At 28.6% G+C, this 20879-nt stretch overlaps 1 protein-coding gene and 1 long non-coding RNA gene across 7 annotated transcripts; one reads left to right on the top strand and one right to left on the bottom strand.

Annotated features, from left to right (window-relative positions):
* The first annotated feature begins 278 nt into the window (after positions 1-278).
* LOC141527934 (uncharacterized) lies at positions 279-20733 on the top strand. Of its 6 annotated transcripts, none has more exons than XM_074243704.1 (17): positions 279-300; positions 2441-2553; positions 2962-3019; positions 5528-5588; positions 5677-5758; positions 6515-6612; positions 6683-6845; positions 6919-7091; positions 14444-16601; positions 17000-17200; positions 17264-17513; positions 17904-18467; positions 18585-18802; positions 18891-19093; positions 19171-19346; positions 19420-19584; positions 19662-20733. In XM_074243704.1, exons 3-17 carry the CDS (start codon positions 3016-3018, stop codon positions 20150-20152), a joined length of 5007 nt encoding a protein of 1668 aa, XP_074099805.1. In that variant the 5' UTR covers positions 279-300; positions 2441-2553; positions 2962-3015; the 3' UTR covers positions 20153-20733. The 6 variants fall into 6 exon arrangements, with proteins under 6 accessions (XP_074099805.1, XP_074099804.1, XP_074099806.1 ...); XM_074243703.1 differs by lacking the exon at positions 279-300 and adding an exon at positions 2067-2207 and having other exon boundaries at positions 5531-5588; XM_074243705.1 differs by lacking the exon at positions 279-300 and adding an exon at positions 2067-2207 and having other exon boundaries at positions 14444-15947.
* LOC141527942 (uncharacterized) lies at positions 2181-3720 on the bottom strand. Its single transcript, XR_012479265.1, has 3 exons — positions 3105-3720; positions 2960-3033; positions 2181-2577 (listed from the first exon to the last, which is right to left on the bottom strand). It is a non-coding gene; the product is annotated as an uncharacterized LOC141527942 (long non-coding RNA).
* Positions 20734-20879: the final 146 nt, after the last annotated feature.

The following is a 20879-nucleotide window of genomic DNA, read 5'->3' as shown; positions in this document are numbered from 1 at the left end:
TTATTGAAGAAATAAGAAGCTAAAGAATAAGTTTTTTACGCCGCCACTGGAATAGAGTATATCAAACAATTATATTCTTCATTTTTTAATATTCAGTTTTTAAAGTATTAAATTAAAAATAATTTCTATTTTTTTTTTTTTTTTTTTTTTTTTTTTTTTTTAATTAATTTTAGTGATATAATTTTTCATAATAAATTTATTTTTTGAAGGATTTTATTTTATGTATCAAGTTGCATTAATCTTAACAACAAAATCTCAAATTTTAAGAAGAATACACTATCGCCACAGCACCAACTAAAGGTAAGTTTCTTTTTAACTTAATTAATAATTTTTTAAGATTTTTTCTATTAGTAAAAATATTATTAAAAATAAAAACGAATATTGTTATAAATTTTAATATTATATAATTAAAGATAATTATTTTAATTACTTGTTGATAGTAAAGAAAAATAATTTAAAATGGAAAAAACCGCCCCTGTGTTAAAAGGTAAAGAAATTCACGTGAAAATAATAATTACGCATGCGTATTATCTAAAATAACTGCGCAAACTCAAATCATATATTTTATTTTGCGCCCTGATAGGGGTTTGTATTGTATATAGTGTATAGTGCATAGTAGAGTATCAAAAAGGGATGATAGTGTCTTCTAGATTAATTTTTTTCATCCCGGGGTGTTCAGTGGCAATCGTGGTGCCTTTTCGGTTTGTGCGACTTGATTAAATATGATAATCTCTAATAATAATCACAAAAATAATTATAAAAAAACTAGCCAGATACAAAATAAATACAATGTTTATAATTGTAAAAATTATTACTCTCACAGTATCAGTATCAGTTGAGTGTTTTGATAATATAATGGAACGGGAATTTATATTCAAAATAAATTAATAATGTGCCAAACATTATTATTAAGTAAAAATTTTATTGAAGAAATTTTTTGATTTTTGATGTCAAGTTTTTTCAGATTATTGATCGGTTATTTTTATCGGTAAATATTAAGGGATTTTTTTATGGGTAATCTATGGAGTCGTTTAAATTAAGGGGATTAGAAATTTTTTATATATCGGGCACAATATATCTGGTTAATAGATCAATAAATTTATTATTCAAGGACTGTCTTAATATATAGACGGGATTTTGTAGAAAGTTTCTGTTAGAATTTTTTTTTATTTTTACGTCCATTGTTATTAATTCTTATAAATAATATATTTTTATTATTAGTTAAATTGTTCTTGAATTTTTTTTTTTTTTTTAATTGTAATGCAAAATTAAAATTTTTAATGAATTTAAATTTCTTCTTTAATAATTTTATTAAATTTAAAACTAATTAAAAATCAAAGTTTAGTTCATAAAAAGCTAGCTAATTATCAGCTCCACACCCTGGAAGTTCTCTTGAAGTAATAAAATAAATTTATAATTTCCCGGTTAACTATTAACATAAAAGAAATAAACAATAATGCGTCGTCGTAAAAGCGCGCGCATCCTTCTGCCGAATTGTCCATCGGTTGTGGTCGTTATCACCGTTACTGCTCAACTTTGATCGTCTACAAATGAAAGACAGACTGCTAACTATAACTGCAAATAGGGCTATAGGGCTATAGGGCACAGAGTAGATTAATAATAAGCTATATAAATCATCCACACCTGGACACACACTTGTCCCTGGATAAGATTCCCACAATAAATCCCCGAAACTCTCGAAAACGCCCAACTTAAAAATTTTACAGATTGAATTAGCTGATAATAATCGACGTCTTCCATGACGTCTTCCAATTTTATTAAACTAATAACAATAACCGTAACAATAAACAATTATTAAAATAAAATTATTAAACGCAACCATGATTATTATTGTGATAAATGTTTGGTGGACACGAAGATTTTTATCTAATTTTTATTGTGAAAATACTTGAATTTATTTTTAAAAATTCTTTTTTATTTATATTTATATTTATATTTAATGAATGACACTTTTGATAGTGAATCCCCATTGGGGTGGAGTAATCAAGAGTTCAAGTACTCTTTTTATCTCAAGTACAAGTGGTTGCAATTAAAAACAAAAGTCCATTTTATTTTAGATTTATTCTTTATAATTTTTTTTCAATCAAAAATCGTTCATAGTTTAAGTGTTTAAATTATTAAAATGGTTGATCTCAGTGGATACGTCATCATCCTTATTAACGACAATGAAAAAATTAAATTATATGGTAAGATTTTTTTTAAATAACATTTTCTAATGCACATTAGAAATTGATTTTTTTACTTCACTATTATTAAACAAGAAATAGGTCATAAATTAATAATACTCGACGTAACACCTGACATGAGTTTTTTTTTACGCTACGCCGCTAGTGGATATTAAAAATTTCATCCTTCAATTACTTTTCAAGCTTAGAAATTGTTTTATTAATATTTTAAATTTTAATATTTTTTTTATAAGGATCGTCAGCTGACAACGCTGAGTATCCGGAAGTCAGCGACGAAATTCTGGAGGTCAACGGACGGACGCTGGAAAATGCTACTGATGCTGAAGTTAGTCAGCACATTCATCAGGTGATCTTCATTTAAATTTTTTATCTGTAAAAAAATTTTTGGAGATTAAAATATTGATCTAACCTCACTTTTTTTAATCTCTATGATTGAATTCGTATTTTTAGATTGATTGTTAAAACTGTGACGCTTGTTATCTAAATTCACTTTTTTTTTTTTTTTTCTTTTCTTTTTTTATTTCTATTGTATTGAAAAGTAGGTTTAATGTCACAGAATGAGGTTATAAAAAATAGAATACAAATGGGAAGTGTATATATAAAATGGTAAGGTTTTTTTTAAAGGTTATGAGTTATTAATGAAGATCAATGAAAGAGATTATTTAAAAATTGAATTTAAAATTTTTTGAAATAAAATTAAAAAACATGTCAAAAAATAAAACAAATTATAAATTAATATAATTTTTAATTACAGTGCATCAGATCAGGAACAATCAGTCTCCAGGTGACTAGAAGAGCGGGCCACAAAATGAGTAAGTTCATAATTCTTAAACAAATAATTATTATTATTATTATTATTATTATTATTATTATAATTAAATAATAAAAAATACAGACATCAGTTCGGGCGTTGTCGCCATGGCTCGTGTTTGTCCGTAAACCTGGGACTCGTTGATCAAGTTCGGGTCAGTTCGGGTCCAATCGGTAAGAATCCTTCTCTTGAGCTTGTCGGTCGTTTCCGTGAGTCACGATTCAAGGTAAATAGCTCACGAGTTTTCAGGTGAAAATAAAAATGACTGGCGTGCATACATGTATATAAATATTACATACACTACTTAGATGTATGGTGCACGGTGAATGTGTATTATCAGTTATAAATAGAGATAATAAATAGTTTCCAGAATACAAGTGAGACGGAGATAAAAAATAATAGGTCAATTTGTATTGAATAGAATAAATACCGGTAAGGCGGGAATGCAACCTTCGAATGTTATTATATATTACCTTTACATATACATATACCCTGTACTACACTGTACGGTATCGTAGTATGGACTTTCATGTCGATGTACCATTACGCTGCCGTGATTCATTATTATTTATTAAAAATTTTTATCGTCTAAATTCTTCTCCGTTTAATTATTTATTTATTTATTTATTTATTATTTTTTACGGGCAAAATCGGACCAACTATTTATTACTGTGCGAAATATTTTAATAATTTTTACAACAGGTGAGAGAAAGAGAATTTCTTCTTTAACTAATAATTAACTAACAAAAAGTTTTTTTTTTTTTTTTTTTTTTTTTAACATATGCAGAACTTTTTTCTACAAGTTTTAGATTAATTTGTAATTAGTGATATGAACCGTGACTTGTTCCGCCACGCTTTTAACACATCGGAAACAAACATATGGATTTACATTTTGTTTTTTATTATTTAAGTATCAAATTTATTTTTGTGCTATGATTTAGTTTTCTTCTTTTTTAATTCCAGTAAGTGGATTTGGAGTTAATAATGCTGATGTGTGATATTAAATTCGATTGAATGGGATCGGATGATAGGCCGATGAGTTTTACAGTTAGGAAACTGGTTTTCGAAGACCGAAAAGTAATGGCGAATTGTTATTGTATTATTTATTTACTTCAATTTTTTATGACATTAAAGTTAGCTGTCAATTGACAATTTTTTAATTTTCTTTAACAAAAAAAATTGGATTTTTAATTTATTTTAAGTCCATTTTTTTAATAATAATTTTTTTTTTTTTTTTTTTTTTTTTTTTTTTTTTTTTTTTTTTAATTACATTTAATTCTAAAAAAATTTGATTGTTTACAAATTAATGATTTTCATTTGAGGTTATGGCGCAACTTCAATTAAAAAATAATTTTTAATATTTCTTCTTTTAAAAATATACTATTAAAAAAAAAATCAAAGGTTAAAAAGAAGAAAAATTAAACAACATGGCTTCTGACTTCTTCTTTAATTAGATAAAGTGACACTACTGCCACCCAGCGCAAAAATTTTAAACAATTGTTGAATTTTTCAGGCGATTATATAATTGAAACTTAAAAGAATATATTAAAATCGCTTGGACAAAAAGTCGAGACATTTAAAAATAAAATTCGCTAGATTAAAATAAAAGAATAAAAAATTCCTCGGATGACTTTTACGATAAAATCCAATAATAGCAAGCCATTAACTTTGAAAGTTAATAATAACTATGGTGTAGACGTGTAATTTTTTTTAAATTACCCAGCAGAATTTTAATAATAAAATAATTTAATTAATAATTAACATGTAATTAACCCGATATTTCTGGTAAACAAATTTAATGAATTAAAATTCAAAATATTGGAGTAAATAAAGAAAAAAATTTAAAAAAAAGTTAGTATTTATGATAATAAATATAAATATTAATATTAATATACTGTTTTCCTTTCGTTTTAATTATATTCTTGAGCTCTTAGTAATCTCGAGTCTTTTCACTCATCTCGAGTTGGATTTTTTTTTTTTTTTCTCTTTGATTTTCTTTTTACTCTTTTATTATCCCAAAAAGAATCGCGCTTCCAAATATAAATGGGCTCTTTGCTCAACCTAATTCAGCTTCAATGTAAAATAATGTCTACTGTTAAACACATCCAAAACGATAAAGTTAACTTATCTTTTTAACAAACTCCTATTTTAAAATACAAATAAAGTTTGTGTGTTTTTATTTAAATCGCTGTGGCAATCACAATATAAATAAAACTATCGTGTCGCTAAAAAATAATCATTAAATATGAATAAGTACAATAATTTTTGGCAAAATTATTTTTTTAAAAAATTTATATGTTGCGTTGATGGTAACAATAATAATCTTAAAAAAAATAATAATCAATTAACTTTCAATGATAAAGAATTAATAATCAATGATGATAATCATCAGAGGAATAGTTTATTTTTTGATAAAGATTTTAAATTTATTGATGAAGATGATGGTAATTTTTTTTTTTTATTTAATTATTATTTATTTGATTTCTAATCACTGTTTAATTGTCCCTAGAAGAATTGGATGGTCCAAATGCTGATAAAATACGTGATGCCTGGGTGATTGCATTAGAAAGGTACATTTTTATTTATTTAATATATTTTAATAAAAATTAAAAAAAAAAAAACAAAAAAAAATAATTTTAATGAAATTATATTTTTTAGAGGCGCAAGAGAACGTTTGCAAAAACTACCAGCATTAAAAAAAGTAAAACCACGTGACATCCAGGCAATATTACATCAACAGGTAAGATAATGAAAAAGTTATATTATTTTTTATTATTTTACATTTCATTACTTAATTTATTGAGAATACTCCATTAAAATTAAGCGCTAATTGTTGAAATTATTTTTTTGTATTTAACGTTAACTGCTTTATGATTATTAAATTATGCCCATAAAATCGGTAATTGTTTATCGAAAACGGAAAAGCAGAAAAAAAAAAAAACGTAAATATACAGTGGAACTAAATTGCAGTTTTATCCATTGGCACAGTAATTTATATGCTTATATATATATATATATATATATATATATATATATATATATATATATATATATATATATATATATATATATATATATATATATATATATGAGTTAATGATTATCGCTTATCTTTATCTGATCTTAATCTCTTTTATATTTCTATATGTATGTACATATCTACATTGTAGTGTAATTACACCACATACCACGATAATTAAATCTGTGGATCAAAACGACGTTATATAAGTTTTATTTGGTATTCAAACTCACTTAGCGTAAACTAAAAAAAAAAATTCCAAAGGTCACTGCTACAATTTTATGTAAAAATTAATTTTTTTTTTTTTTTTTTTTTAATTATTTAAATCATTATTATTAGATAAATCTTAACTGTAATAATTAATTATGTAAAATTTTGATTGAGTTGATGACTAGTATTTTTAAAATAAATTTTTTTAATAGTGGGCGTTGGTGATAAAGAGCTTAATCATCAATAATTACTGATTTATTTTTTTAGATCAATGAAGAAAAATCAGCATCGACAAGCAAAATCGAAACACCAATAAATAAAGATTCTAATAATCCAAATCATATTACCGTAACACTTGCTGATGGGTAAGTTTAATTATTTAATTTTTTTTTTAAATATGTTAGTTAATTTTTTTTTTTTGTGTTTTATTTGAAGACAAACGGTGAACCGTACTCCATCCTCGAAATTAAGCAATGGAACAGTGCCAAAAAGTATAAGTAACGATGATAATGAAGTGTTGATAAGTAAGGATGATCATTATAGTAACAAAGAAGTTTTAGAAAAACAACGAAATTATTCTGACGAACCAAAATTATTGGTAATTAATTATGAATGTTTAAAAATTATTATTATTTTTTTGATATGTATTAATAATATTAAATTAAAAATAGCATCCATCAGTAACGTCAAAATTAGGCGAAAGACGTTCGAGTAGCCCGTTCCAAAATGGCAGAACAGAAGTACTGATCGGAGAACCAGAAGGTGGACCAAGATCTCCACGTGGTTCAACTTCTTCAGCGATTAATGACTTTCTGAGTACCGACAATCCAGAACCTATTTGCAGGTAATTTATAATTATTTAAAACATTAACTTATTGATAATTTTAACTGGCACGAAGAAAATGAAACTCGCCCTCAAACTATTTAAGCCCAGCACATTTTCTTTTTATATCCCGATACAAAGAAAGTGTTTTCTTGTATTTATAATTTATTCATAGGCTCATAATAGGAATGGTCCTCGTCAATTGACAAAGAGATATACGAGTATTCACATGCAGATGAATATAAGCCTTTATATTTTTCTCCTGGATCTGCCTTTTTTTTTTTTTTTTTTTTTTTTTTTTTTTTTTTTTTTTAATCGTCGCTTAAGCTGCTCTTGTAGGTTATATGATACTTTTTAATTACATTTATCTGGTTGAATGAGCCAACCTTAGTGGATATAACGATTATTATGATGATTGGTGTAAATATTTGTTTTGTTAAATTAATTGTTTATCTCCCAATTGAGGCCATGCGTTAATCCAGCGGATATATAAATGTATCAAAATATTATCTTAACACTCTGATGTGTGATTCACTTTATCAACATCTGTTTTGTTATCTACCGCTACTGAGTATAATGTGTTTGTTTCAATTTATAAATAATAATTGATATAAACCGTTAAAAGTGGATGCCATTGTATCAATCTTGTATCAATTCTTTAAACTTTTTTTTTATACTAATTTTATTTTCAAATCTGTGGGAAGAAATAAAATGTTTTCAGTAATTTCCCTGAAATTTCTTACCAAAATAAAAAAGCAAGATTTAGAATAGATGAAAACCAAAAAATCCCAGTGAATAGATACTGATCTTAAAATTTTCCATTAGGATAGGTTTTAAATTCCTAGTAAAACTCCTTTGATACTTCCCCATCTTTTAAGATATAAATATCTGATGTTAGTATTGGTAAAGCACCTGCGTTAACAAACAGAGGAGCATTGATAGTCAGTGGAGCTTGAGTTTGTCGTAAAAAAATAATAAAATACACCTGACAGCCGGAAACCCCAGTACGAATGAAACCCGGGCCCTCTTTTTCTACCAAACTACTATATACTATTATACTACTACTACTACTACTATACATGCGTGGCCCCTTTAAATTTAACATTATGTTTTTCAACACCTACGGACTTATACCAACAAAAAATGACTACGACTTATAACGTACAATAAGGTCTTTTCACCCGTAACTTTCAACCTGCTCTTCTTACATACGCGCGTATGTATGTTCCCCTGTATATTGTATTAATGTAATGTTGTTCTTTAATTTAGGGGTCTTGAGGCCCTGAATGGAACGCCTCCTCGGATGAGTCATCCGGACACCGACTTCGGTATTAGTTGGGGTAAATCCTACAAACATATGCTCACATAAAATCCATATTTTTTTTTTATTGCTAATAATCTTCTAAAATATTAACCTTTTATTTTTTTATGTTGGGTGTTATTAATTTTATAATTAACATTCTTTAAAAATTTGTTTTTATACATGATTTGTTGATTTAAAATTAATGTTAGGGAGAAATTTGGTTCAGCCCATAAATATGGTATTTAGAATTTTTTTTTATTAAAGTTTATCAAGAGAAGAAAAATTAAAAATTAAAAAAAAAAAAAAAAAAAAAAAAATGATGACTGCGAATAATTAGAAAAAAATGCGGCACATACCCAAAAGTAGATTACCAATTTAAATTTAAATATTTATACTATTAACAGTACAAAGTGTAAAAATACATCCATTTAAATATCTAAATATAAATATATATGTATGTATATACAAGTGAAACATTAGATAAGAGATATCAGGTGCCACACTGATGATAAATGACATTCTGACTTAGTTTTATTTCTCATTGTCTCGGTACTTTACGCGCTATTTTACTTTGTTAATTACACACTATGTAATACCTTCTTTTGTTATTATATCATTACCATCATTAATAATAGTAACTAATAGTCTTACAGATAATAACATTAACTGTTTTTATACAAAAGTAAGTACCTGGCTTCATATATATATATATATATATATATATATATATATATATATATATATATATATATATATATATATATATATATATATATATATATATCGAATTACTTATAACATAACTTATAAAATACTATACTAGTCCCATTTTGTGTATAGTTTTTTTTTCTGTGTGGATTTTACCTCAAAGAATGCCGGTTGTTCGTGGAAATAGTCCTTGGAAATAAAAAAAAAAAAATACATGTGGAGCTTTGTAATACGAGATTCAGAGTGTGCTCGTAAAAAAAAAAAAAAAAAAAAAAAAAAATTGTGAAAAAGAATTAAAAAATATTTCATGTGAAAAAAAATTTTTTTTGCTGAAATATTTAAAAGTTTGTTGCTCGAATTATTTAAAAATTTTAATTAATAATAATTTAAATTTATAAAGTACAAAAAATAAAAAAATAAATTTTTTTTCAATTACCAGGACATTTAAAAGCAACAAGAAAAATGTTTTATTGCCAAAGGAAAGAATCAACAAATTTAAAAATACAATAATTGACGTCACGTGTGTAAAAAAAAATTTATCGATTGATTTAATAAAACAACGGACGGTGTTTTCTTGAGATAGAGAGATATGTTGAATAATTTAGTGAGAAATGGAGGATATAACGAATTTAAAAATACCACCAGGTAGATATTGAATGAACGTAAATATCAATATTCTGGAGCACAAAATGGCTAAAATAAATAAATAAAAAGGTAAAAAGCAATTCAGATGCTGGTAGGATTCGGCTTGGGTACAGCAAACACTTTACTTTGAGAACAGAGGGTCAAACGGGCTCCTACCTCGGTCCACTGGTCCTTTTCTTGACCTTTCTATATTTATATCCTTATTCTCGGTACCTAGGATTTAAAATTTAAACAACTTGTACTGAAATACTCTCTACCCTCTTCCAATACATAATACAAAAGGTCTTTCCGAGAAGATTTACAAAAATCCTTTTATTTCTCAGTTTAGTTTGAGTTTAGATTTAGCTCCAACGCTGGAATTAACATTTAGACTTTCTATTTATCATTCAGTTGAGTCATTCAAGAAAAATTTTGCGAGTATCCCTGAGAAAATTCTCACTCATATTTTCTTCCAATTTTATTTTAAATTTAAACAAAAAAAAAAAAATAAAAATGTACTGCATAGTTTTCTCCAAATAAGATTTAAAGCTTTTTTCAACAACATACTACAAAGTTTGTCATTGAAAAATTATAAACGGTCTTACAACCATCGAAGGTCTAGTCTATTGTACTCACTGTATACTTTAAAATTCTAAATGGAGTGTAGTATTCAGTGAGTAAATAATGCTTTGGTAATCTTTTTTTATGAACGTACATTAAAGTTAAAAAAATTAGTAACTTGGAAAAATTACCATTTTTTATTTCTTCACAAATTAACTTCTCAACTTATGTTTAAATAATTTAAAAGTTCTTTCAGTTTAAATTTATTAAAACTTCTCACTAACAGTAACTAACCGTGACACCCTCCGCTAAAAAATTACGGAAATAAAAAATTACTCTTCTATTTCTAAAACTTTTTACTTAAAAAATCAACTAGCTTCCTGAAGAATATTTTATACCAACTTTAATGTCATTTTAATAAAAATTCATTAATCAGCAAGAGTCTAATTACATATATAGTAAAACAAGTAAGCGTAAAGGAAGATCTCAATAATAATAATAATAATAATAATAATAATAATAATAATAATAGAGAAAAAAAAAATTAAGGATCACTTTGCAAACAAGAACACAAAACCTTATATCAGTAATCATTATATCTCTTATGTTTTTTTCCCATGACCATGAAGATCAGATACACACACACACACACACACACACACACACATATATATATATATATATATATATATATATATATATATATACAAATTTATCCTAGCAAAACGTTGCATCTGAGAAAATATTGCAGTGACTTTAACGCTTCAAAAGAAAGATTGACAGTATTATTTTGAAGAATATAAGTGAAGACGCCCCCCTCAGAGGGCGCTTTATTGCCATTTATTTAAAATTAACATTTTTCTGGATTCTTTGACATAAATATATAGATATATTTTCAAGCTGGTATTGTGCTTCGTACACACAAATACGCACATAAAGAGAGTCACATTGATATTAACAGAACAGTAAACGCATTAGGCTTTTACCTGAATGCATTTCTGCACTCTTGAGTAGTAGGGATAACCAAGTACATGTATATTTGTATCCATACACATTGAAAAAATGTGTGTCCGTGTTATAGTAGAAGTAGGGGCCACCTTCATCCGGGAAGTCGTGGCCGAGGGGACTGGTAAACCAGCGAAGCCAACAAACTCAGTGTAAAACCGTCTGAGCGTCACTACAGACCTTTATATGAACAGTTTTTTTGTTTTTTTTTGTTTTTTTTTTTTTTTTTTTTTTTTCTTGAAGTAAATATTGTTAAAGTTTAAATAAATAAATGAGCTAAAAATTTTTGAAGAAAAATTTTAGAGTGAAATTTTAAAACTTGTGGGAGGAAAAATGAAATTTTGGGACTATTCTTCCCAAGATTGACACCAAGTTCAGAGTGATTCATAATTTTTAATTTAAAACCTGACACGGTGTGCGTAGTTTGTAGTTGTGTGGGAACAAAACAGGTTGCTTGGAATGTGATGACGTAATATTAATGAAAAATATTTTTTTAGTGATAAATGTGGTAGTCGAAAAAAAAAAAATAAATAAATAAATTGTTTATTTATAAATATTTAAATAAAAATAGTGAAATTAACAGAATGGAATTCAAGTGGTGAAGAAAATAGTTTTATTTAAATAATTGTTTTTATTTCTTCATCATGTAAGATTTAGAAATGGTGAATTTTTTAAAAGGAAAGCCGGTTTAAAGGCCGGTAAGATATTTACAGCTAAACTGACGTTAATGCACTTAAATTCATGACTAACAAACTCATTACTAAGGATACTAATTAGGATAATGGAGAATTTAAACGATTTTGAATTTAAATTTTAAATCACAGATGCTTGGTTACTTTTTTTAAACAAAGTTATAAATAAAAGACGACTGCACCCATAACAGGCGCCCACGTACACACTACGCTGAGAATACTTAACAATTAAAGTATAATTAAATACCCTGTTGCATTTCATTTAGCTGTTAGATTGTTGTTATTAAAAGCCACTATGAGGATCCTCAAAACATTGCATTGGTAGGTTTTAATATATCTTATAATTATTCTTCCTTTTATTTTAAATACCTCAATTATTTTGGGAAGAAATTACTCTAATTATTTTTTATCGAAAGATTTTGAATAAAAATAAATAAAATTTACAGTGGAATTTTTGTTAAAAAAAAAAAAGAAACGTTTTTATTTTTTAACAGTAATTCAAAATTGAATCATTCAGCGGCTTCGAGCTCTAACAATCTAATTACTATCATTACACACGTTAAGTTGGTTAAGAAAAATCTAGACAGCTCAAAATCGTATGTTTTAAACTTTAATTATTTTAATGTAATTTATTCATTTTTCTAACTGTAATTATTTTTTTTTTTTTATTTTAATTATAATAATTTCAAAAATTAATAAAATTCTTAAAAAAAAAAAAAAAAAAAACTGAAAACACTGAAAAATTTTTTAGTTCATCAAGAAAAATGAACAATGGCGTACTCAGATCCTTGATGTGATATTATATCTAGATTACTTGACTTATCACTTGTCTTTTGAGTAGAATCTCCACCCAACTCTTCTACGGAAGATCTTTTTTCTAAACAAGTTCCACGGTTATTTTTCATCTTCGCAAAAATATAATAATAATACACTTGTTAACTTACAAGTGCTTCAGTTGTATTGTTGTGTCCTCTTGTCCTTCGGTTAAAAACTTGACTCGAATAGTTTATTTGATACTTCAAGGGGACTAACATCTATCCTCGTACTTTATAATAATCACGGCTCATGAATTATTTACGTATTGTATTATAAAAACACACACACACACACGCTCTTAACTTTGATTTTAATCCTTAGATATTTATCATATAATCACATAGAAACTCATTTCGTAGGATTATGTATCGTTAATATTTATTAAAAAATTAAGAGTCCCAAGGGATCGTCAATCTCTCAAGATTACTTAAATTTTTTTTTAAATTTTTTTTCAAGGAGTGGTGACTGTATTAATTTATTTTTATACCAGTAGCTCGATTCGATAAAAATAAATTTAAATTGACATAATTTGTCATTTCGTAATCTAAAGTTAACTATTTGTCTTAAATATTTTTATTTGGACTATTAGTTTTATTGTTTAATAAGATAATCGAATTTTTTTTAAGGTAATACGGAATAAAACTTTAAACTCAAAGACAGCTGGCTCATCATAAAAAGAGAATTAAATTTGATTTAATTAAATTAACGAAATGTCAGGGTGATTTTAAATGTCTGTTTCGATTAAAAATAAGATTTAATTTTCATGAATAAACTTGGAAAATTTTCTAATTTTTCTTAACTAAAAATATTTAAACCCTTGATGTAATTAATAATTAACAATGAGTAATACCCTTCGGAAAATAACGATAAAAAATATAATTTTTTATTTAGAAATCGTCTCGGTAGCTTTGGTGACTCAACGATGTGTAAAAACATGTTCCTCGTTTACTTGCTAATTCCAATAATGATAAAAGAAAAGAGAAACTTTGATGATACTTCAAAGAGCAATAGTTCCTAATGATCACGTGCATTAGTGTCTCAATATTATCATACAACACACCTTGAAAAAAAAAAAGGCAATAAAAAATAATTAAAAAAAAAAAGATAACCGAACCCCTGACGCCAGACGGTATTTCTTTTTCAGTCTCAGGAATTTTTAAAGCTTCTAAAAAAAACCTTACTAATTTTTCAGCTGAATGAAAATGATCGTTGGAGATGAAATTTAGTTGGCATGCGTGTTTAAAGGATAATATAAATATAAAAAAATGGCTGAATGAGAGTTATTTAATCAACGGTTGGTGCGTAACCGTACTGGTACAGCGGTACAGCGGTACAGCGGTGTATTATTGCTAGGCTATTGTCCTCCCTTTACTTTTGTTGTGTTTCTTTGTTCATCGTAACACAAATTCCTATCTATAGATTATGTACGCGTTCATTTACATGTGTTAATCGATATACTGTGAACTAAATAAAATAATACAATAGAATTGAAAAATAAAAAAGAGACGCTGGGTTTTCAATTATTTTTTAAATTCAATCATTTTGTAATGGAATTATTTCCGTTAGTAATTAATTTAATCATACTTTATCATGTAATTTTTTATCTAGATAACTATAGAAAATTATTTTTAAACCTTTTGACTGATCAAAAAAATTTGTTTCAGGTCCCGCCGGCGCAGCGCCACCAGCGTCAACGACATCCAACTGCAAAACAACAATAACTCTCCATCGCTACGTGAATCAAAGGATTCACGTAGCCCCCACATTCCTCCAGATGAGATGTGGGTCCTGGGGGTAACCCCAGGTCACCACCGTGAATTACCAGTCGACGTTCCCGACACTCTTCTCCAGCAAGCGTACGCAAATAATAAGGTAATCTTACCACTGTCACCTCCTCCGGCACCACCACTACCAAAAACAATCGACTCTCCAGTAGCAGTAACAGTTTATCCGTCGACAAAGTTAACCAACAACAACAACAACAACAACAACAACAACAACAACAACAACAACAACAACAACCATAACAACAACAACCACCACCAGCGACCCGGAAAGCAAGTCGATTTGCCGCTTTCAGACCTACGCGAGCTAACCCTAAACATTAAAAACGATTCATCTTATCATCACAAAAACCTTCATCATACCCCGCGAAATAACCTAGACGCTGCGATCCCAGTCAACGATTTGTCCGCCGGCTTCACTCATCTAATTGAAATAACAGTTGACAAAAATTCAGATAACGACTCGAGCAACGACTCCACCACCAAGTCACCGATCCTATCGATATTCGACGAGATAGACAGTCCAACCAGCAACCACTCTCACCTTCAGATAAAGGAATCCAACGTTGACATTGACGACGACTATCCTTTTGCTAAAGAAGACTACCCCACGATGCTCAAAACCTGCAGCGACGATTCCGCAAGTCCTAGGTCTTCATCAGGCCGCTCTGACTCGACGGCCGCCTTGGACATTACTCTTATAATCCCCGAAAAAGAGTCTCCGCTCTATGACGCAAGAAGGATAGATCTCGGTTCTCCTTGTCGCACTATTCCGGATCTCAGTATCTACGGAATGACCCGCGAAACAACCTCCTTTGATAATCCAGCCTACGGACTGGACCTGCACCAAGGTCTGCTGATCCGGTCTGATGAAGTCCTAGACCTGAGAATCATCGGAGATAATTGCAAGAACTGCGAGATCATTCCGATCGGAAAGCCTGAAAAATCTCTCGGCAAAAAAAAGAAACCCAAAAATACTTCTAGCTTTGATGTAGATTTAATCGCTGCCAAGTCTACCGATGATCTGTTGGCCGCGGATCTCACGGGGTTTGTAACCAGAACCAGCATCAAGAAACCCCCGAAAAAAAGCAACCTGCCAGTGTTACCAACTCCTCCACCTTTGCCGCCGCAGGTTCCGACTATAAATGGGTATTCCACTTTGAGGAATGACAGCCATAAGAGCAATTTGCGGGGGTTTAGGGAGGTCGCTGTTGACTGTCCGCCTGACTTTATTCCAGTGACGAAAAGCCACCCGATTTATCCGCCTCCGAACAAGGTCGAGGGGAAGAAAGATAAAAACAGTGATTGTTGCAAAGTATTAATTGATAATAGAAGCAAATTTAAAGAGAGTGTGGTTGCATTGGATGACAATAATGGGCAAAAGGTAAGACTAAAAAGTCTAAAGCACCCGGGTAAGCTTTTAACAACAACAACAACAACAACAACAACAACAACACCACGACCGATTTCTATATTGTCTAACACTATTCCTAACATCAGCCCTAACAAGATTTTAAAAAATCGAAAAACTCTTCCAATGTCGTACAGACTTTCTAATGACGATAAGGCTGCTAATTTTGCACTGATGATTGATGATGACAATTCCTGTGTTGGATTGTCATTCTCGAGACTCTATAGCTTTCGAAATAAAAGCTTTGATAATAAAAGAAACAGCATCAAGTCGATGGCTGGTGATGATGTTTTGGGTACAGATAGGGATTTTGATGAGTCCAAAGTAAATGTTTACTTGGACAATGCTGAAAACACCGCGTTGTTTAATGCCTATGAATCCCTATCGCTTCCCTCTTACGCTTCTACTGCTTCTTCTTCATATTCTTCACTATCATTAAAGAGTAATTGTCACTTTAATCTAAACACAAATGACGCTTTTTTAATGCTTAATTCACCACACGATTCTATAAATTACAATAATAATAATTTTAATAATAGTAATAATGATAATAATCATAACAATAAAAGTGTAAATGATGGTATACAACGGGATGTAGAAGCAGTAGATAGTCATCAAGATCACAAGGTAATTGGGATGGATAAGTTTTTTTTTTTTTTTTTTTTTTTTTTTTTAAATCACTTGGGGTGACGGATGCATGAAAGGTGATGGAGCTTTAATTATTTAATATCATCGTTTTATAAAGACATTTTTTATCATTGTTTGAATTTTAGGTTATTTCAAAGAAATAATTCTTAATAAATAATTAACAGCTAAAAAATTATTAATAAAACTTTGAAAACAATGAAATAAATATCATAACCTAAAATGGAACAAAGAAAACGGTGAAATGAATCTCTAACTAATAAAAAAAAAAATCATTTTAAAATGATTAAACAAATATAACAAAAAAATAATATATTATTGAATTGAGTCAGTTGAATAAATAATAAAAAAAATTATTTTATTCTGATTTGTAATTTTAGGGTAATGGCGTTAAACCATTATTACCACCCAGAGATCAAAAACGCGCACCGGCTCGCCCGCCAAAAGATAATCTACGTTTATCCACGCGTAATAATACTATTAATGATAACAATGACAATACTAGTAGTAATACCGGAATAGAATCATCGATAGTATCACAACCGACGCCACAGCAATTACAAACAATCCAAAAATACAAGGTAAATTTTTTTTTATTTATAGTATTTTGATTGGTTACTTTATTTGTCTTGTTTATTATTTAGGAACAATTGAGACAGCGCAAAGACTTTGAGGAGAGACGCGAATTTCTCAACCAATCTTTGCGCGGTTCACAGAAACTTCATGCACTTGAGAGCCATGCGAAACAACTTGTTGGACAGGAAAATCCGGCTTACAGCCAAGATGAGGTTACAAACACCACGGGGAATGTACGGAAGGAAAAAGAACAAACTTCGGGTCAAGCTAGTCCGAAAGTTGCTGCTGATGAATTGCCAGAAGATCCGAAAATTTTATGTAAGTTATTTATCATCTTTCTCATTAATAATTTTTTTTAAAAAAAGACAAACTTTAAAATAATTTTTATTTTATGATAAAATAATCCCCGCCCATTGTAATATTCAATCACATTTAATCCTCTTGGTGAGATAAAAAATACGTTCATCACACCTCATTTTTCTCTTCAGGATATCTTTTTTCATATAAAACCTTCCTCTTTGAGTAATATTACTTTTTTTTTTTATTAAAAATTAAAAAAAATTAAAAAAAAAAAAAACTGTGTTTAAAATTTTAATCCTATTTAAATTATTTTTTATAATCCGCTTAGAGGAGCGTGATCAAACTTTAATCTTAAAAATATCGATAATAATTAGCAAAATAATTTTTTTTTTTTTTTTTTTTTTTCAGCTTACGGAGAAGTGGTAGCAACTCTGGAAAGATTACAATTACAATTAAGGAATCTATCAGGTGCCTTAGGTATATCAGGACCAGGAGTCGAAGCTGAATTAGAAGCAGTCCGTTCATTAGTCCAACAGCGTCGTTTCGCGACGGCACTAGCGACCCACAATTTTATAAAAACAAAACTTCGTACCGGAAAATTGCACAAAGCGTACAATGATGACGCGTCGAATTTAGCGCGTGATTGCGTTGAATTATTTGAAGAATGTCAAATAACGCAGACTGTTAAATCACCTGAAACAATAGCGATAATTGAAGAATTAACTGGGTTATTAACCAGTTATGACATGGAAGGATTATTATTTGCTCACGATTCAATAATTTCATATTGCGACGGCATACAATTAAAAGACGGTCCATTGTCATCGTCAGCAAGTGAGCAATCATTAAGTCGTCATTCGAGTTTGCGTGACTCGTTGCGTAATACCGATAATATTAAAATAATTAAAATAGAAAAAACCAATGAACCACTTGGTGCTACTGTACGTAATGAAGGAGATGCTGTAATCATAGGTAATTTATTTTATTACCAGTCATTTATACTTTACATCAACTATATATAATCAATAAATAAATAAATATATATATATATATATATATATATTTTTTTTTTTTTTTCTTTTTATTTAGGACGCGTTGTCCGTGGCGGCGCTGCTGATAAATCAGGGTTGTTTAATGAAGGCGATGAAGTACTTGAAGTTAATGGCGTTGAAATGCGTGGCAAAAGTGTTAATGAAGTATGCGATATACTCGCTAGCATGCAAGGCAGCTTAACATTTATAGTTTTACCAGCTTCGTCAGTCGTTCGCGGTAACAGTGACAGCAGACTCGAAGATAATAATAATTTGGTAAATTAAATAAACAAACTGTTAATTCTATCTCATAAAAGATATATGAAGATAATTAATTTTATTTATTAATTGTTCAATGTATTAGATACATCACGTAAGAGCGCACTTTGATTACGATCCTGAAGAGGATCCTTATATCCCATGCCGTGAATTGGGTATAAGTTTTCAAAAGGGCGATGTATTGCACGTAATATCTCAAGATGACTCTAATTGGTGGCAGGCTTATCGTGAAGGCGAAGAAGATCAAACTTTAGCCGGTTTAATACCCAGCCAAGCGTTTCAACACCAGTGAGTATCAATTTATTGTATCCGACATTATAGATAAGATCGTTATTAATTAATTGGTATTTTTATCATTACATAAGACGCGAGTCGATGAAACAAACAATAACTGGCGGTAAAACAACACTCAGTAGCTCGAAAAAGTCTAGTACGTTGTTGTGCACACGGAAAAATCCAAAGAAAAAAAAGAAGAGGGCCAAATTTGGTGGGAGTATCAATGATGATGGTTATCCTAGTTATTCAACAACGACGATTGATGGTAATTTTATTTTTTATTTTATTATTTTATGATATTTTTAAATTATAATTAAGAAATTTTTACCTTACCACAGATTACGATAGCGAAGAAGTATTAACTTATGAAGAAGTAGCATTGTATTACCCTCGTGCAAGTCATAAAAGGCCAATAGTACTTATAGGACCGCCTAATATTGGACGCCATGAATTGAGACAACGCCTGATGCAAGACAGCGAACGTTTTGCTGCAGCTATACCACGTAATTAAATTAATTTTTTTTTTTTATTATTAATTTAATTAAAATGAATTTTATTTATTAAATGAATAATACTTTAGATACAAGTAGACCACGCAAAGGCTCTGAAGTTGACGGGCAGGATTACCATTTCATAACCCGGCAGCAGTTTGAGACAGACATCGTCGGTCGTAAATTTGTAGAGCATGGGGAATATGAAAAAGCTTATTACGGTACATCTATCGAAGCAATACGTAGTGTCGTTAATTCCGGTAAAATATGTGTATTAAATTTACATCCGCAGAGTTTAAAAATATTACGTAATTCGGATCTAAAACCTTATGTCGTATTCGTCGCACCACCTAGTTTAGAAAAGTTGAGGCAAAAGCGAATTAAGAACAATGAAAATTACAAAGAAGACGAGCTGAAAGATATTATTGAAAAGGCACGCGATATGGAAGACAAATACGGACATTTATTTGATATGATTATTATTAATAATGATACCGATCGTGCTTATAATCAACTTTTAACCGAAATAAATTCTTTGGAGAGAGAACCTCAGTGGGTACCAGCCACCTGGGTTCAGTGATACGCGATTGATATTAATTATAATAACGTTAAATAAATTTATTCATCACAATTTTATTACTTTTAACGATTAACGATATTGCTTAATGCCAAATTATTTTTATAATTTTTTGGTTTTTTTAAGGCATGATTACTTAAAAAGTGTAAATCATTTTTATCATTTTAAAAAAGCTATTAAATTAATTTTTTAATTGGAAATTTGAGGGAAAAAAAAAAAAATTGAGTTTTTTTTTTTTTTATATTTTATTAAATTAAAATTTTTTAAAATACTCGGGAGTGAAATGATAAAAATTGTTTTAAAAAAAATGAAATATCAAAAATCATAAAATAAAATTCTAAATTGAAATTAAAAAAATATAAAATATTTCAAATAATTTTTTACACAAATCTAAAAAAAAAAATCTATCAAAAAGCATATTAAATAAAAATATATAAATATATATTTATGTGAAAGGGGATGAAATAATTTTAATGATTAAAGAGATTTTTTTTTTTTTGTTGAATTTAAAATATTTAAAAACAAAATGAGTATATTAAAGACATATTTAAAAAAAAAAAAAAAAAAAAAAAAAACTTAAACAATCATAAGAAAATCGTCCAGATAAATAAATAAATTTGTGCCAATAAGAAAATATATATGAGAATATGCCAGTAAATTGGTGTCTACGTACGAGTAAAAAATATCAAACTTAAAACAAATTATCAAGCGCGAAAATTTGTGACTAGTA

The sequence above is a fragment of the Cotesia typhae genome, unplaced genomic scaffold (assembly GCF_013202065.1).
Source record: "Cotesia typhae breed Kobodo isofemale line unplaced genomic scaffold, CoteBio_Ctyphae contig_413, whole genome shotgun sequence".
NCBI classification, from domain to species: domain Eukaryota; kingdom Metazoa; phylum Arthropoda; class Insecta; order Hymenoptera; family Braconidae; genus Cotesia; species Cotesia typhae.
This window is presented reverse-complemented; position numbering and strand designations above follow the sequence as displayed.

Excerpts from the sequence above, each read along its gene's own strand:
- LOC141527934 (XM_074243702.1), top strand. The coding sequence starts at position 2,144 with ATGGTTGATCTCAGTGGATACGTCATCATCCTTATTAACGACAATGAA. Across the intron at positions 6,613-6,682 it reads ACCGTAACACTTGCTGATGG|ACAAACGGTGAACCGTACTC; the intron begins GTAAGTTTAATT and ends TTTTATTTGAAG. Across the intron at positions 19,347-19,419 it reads TTCAACAACGACGATTGATG|ATTACGATAGCGAAGAAGTA; the intron begins GTAATTTTATTT and ends ACCTTACCACAG.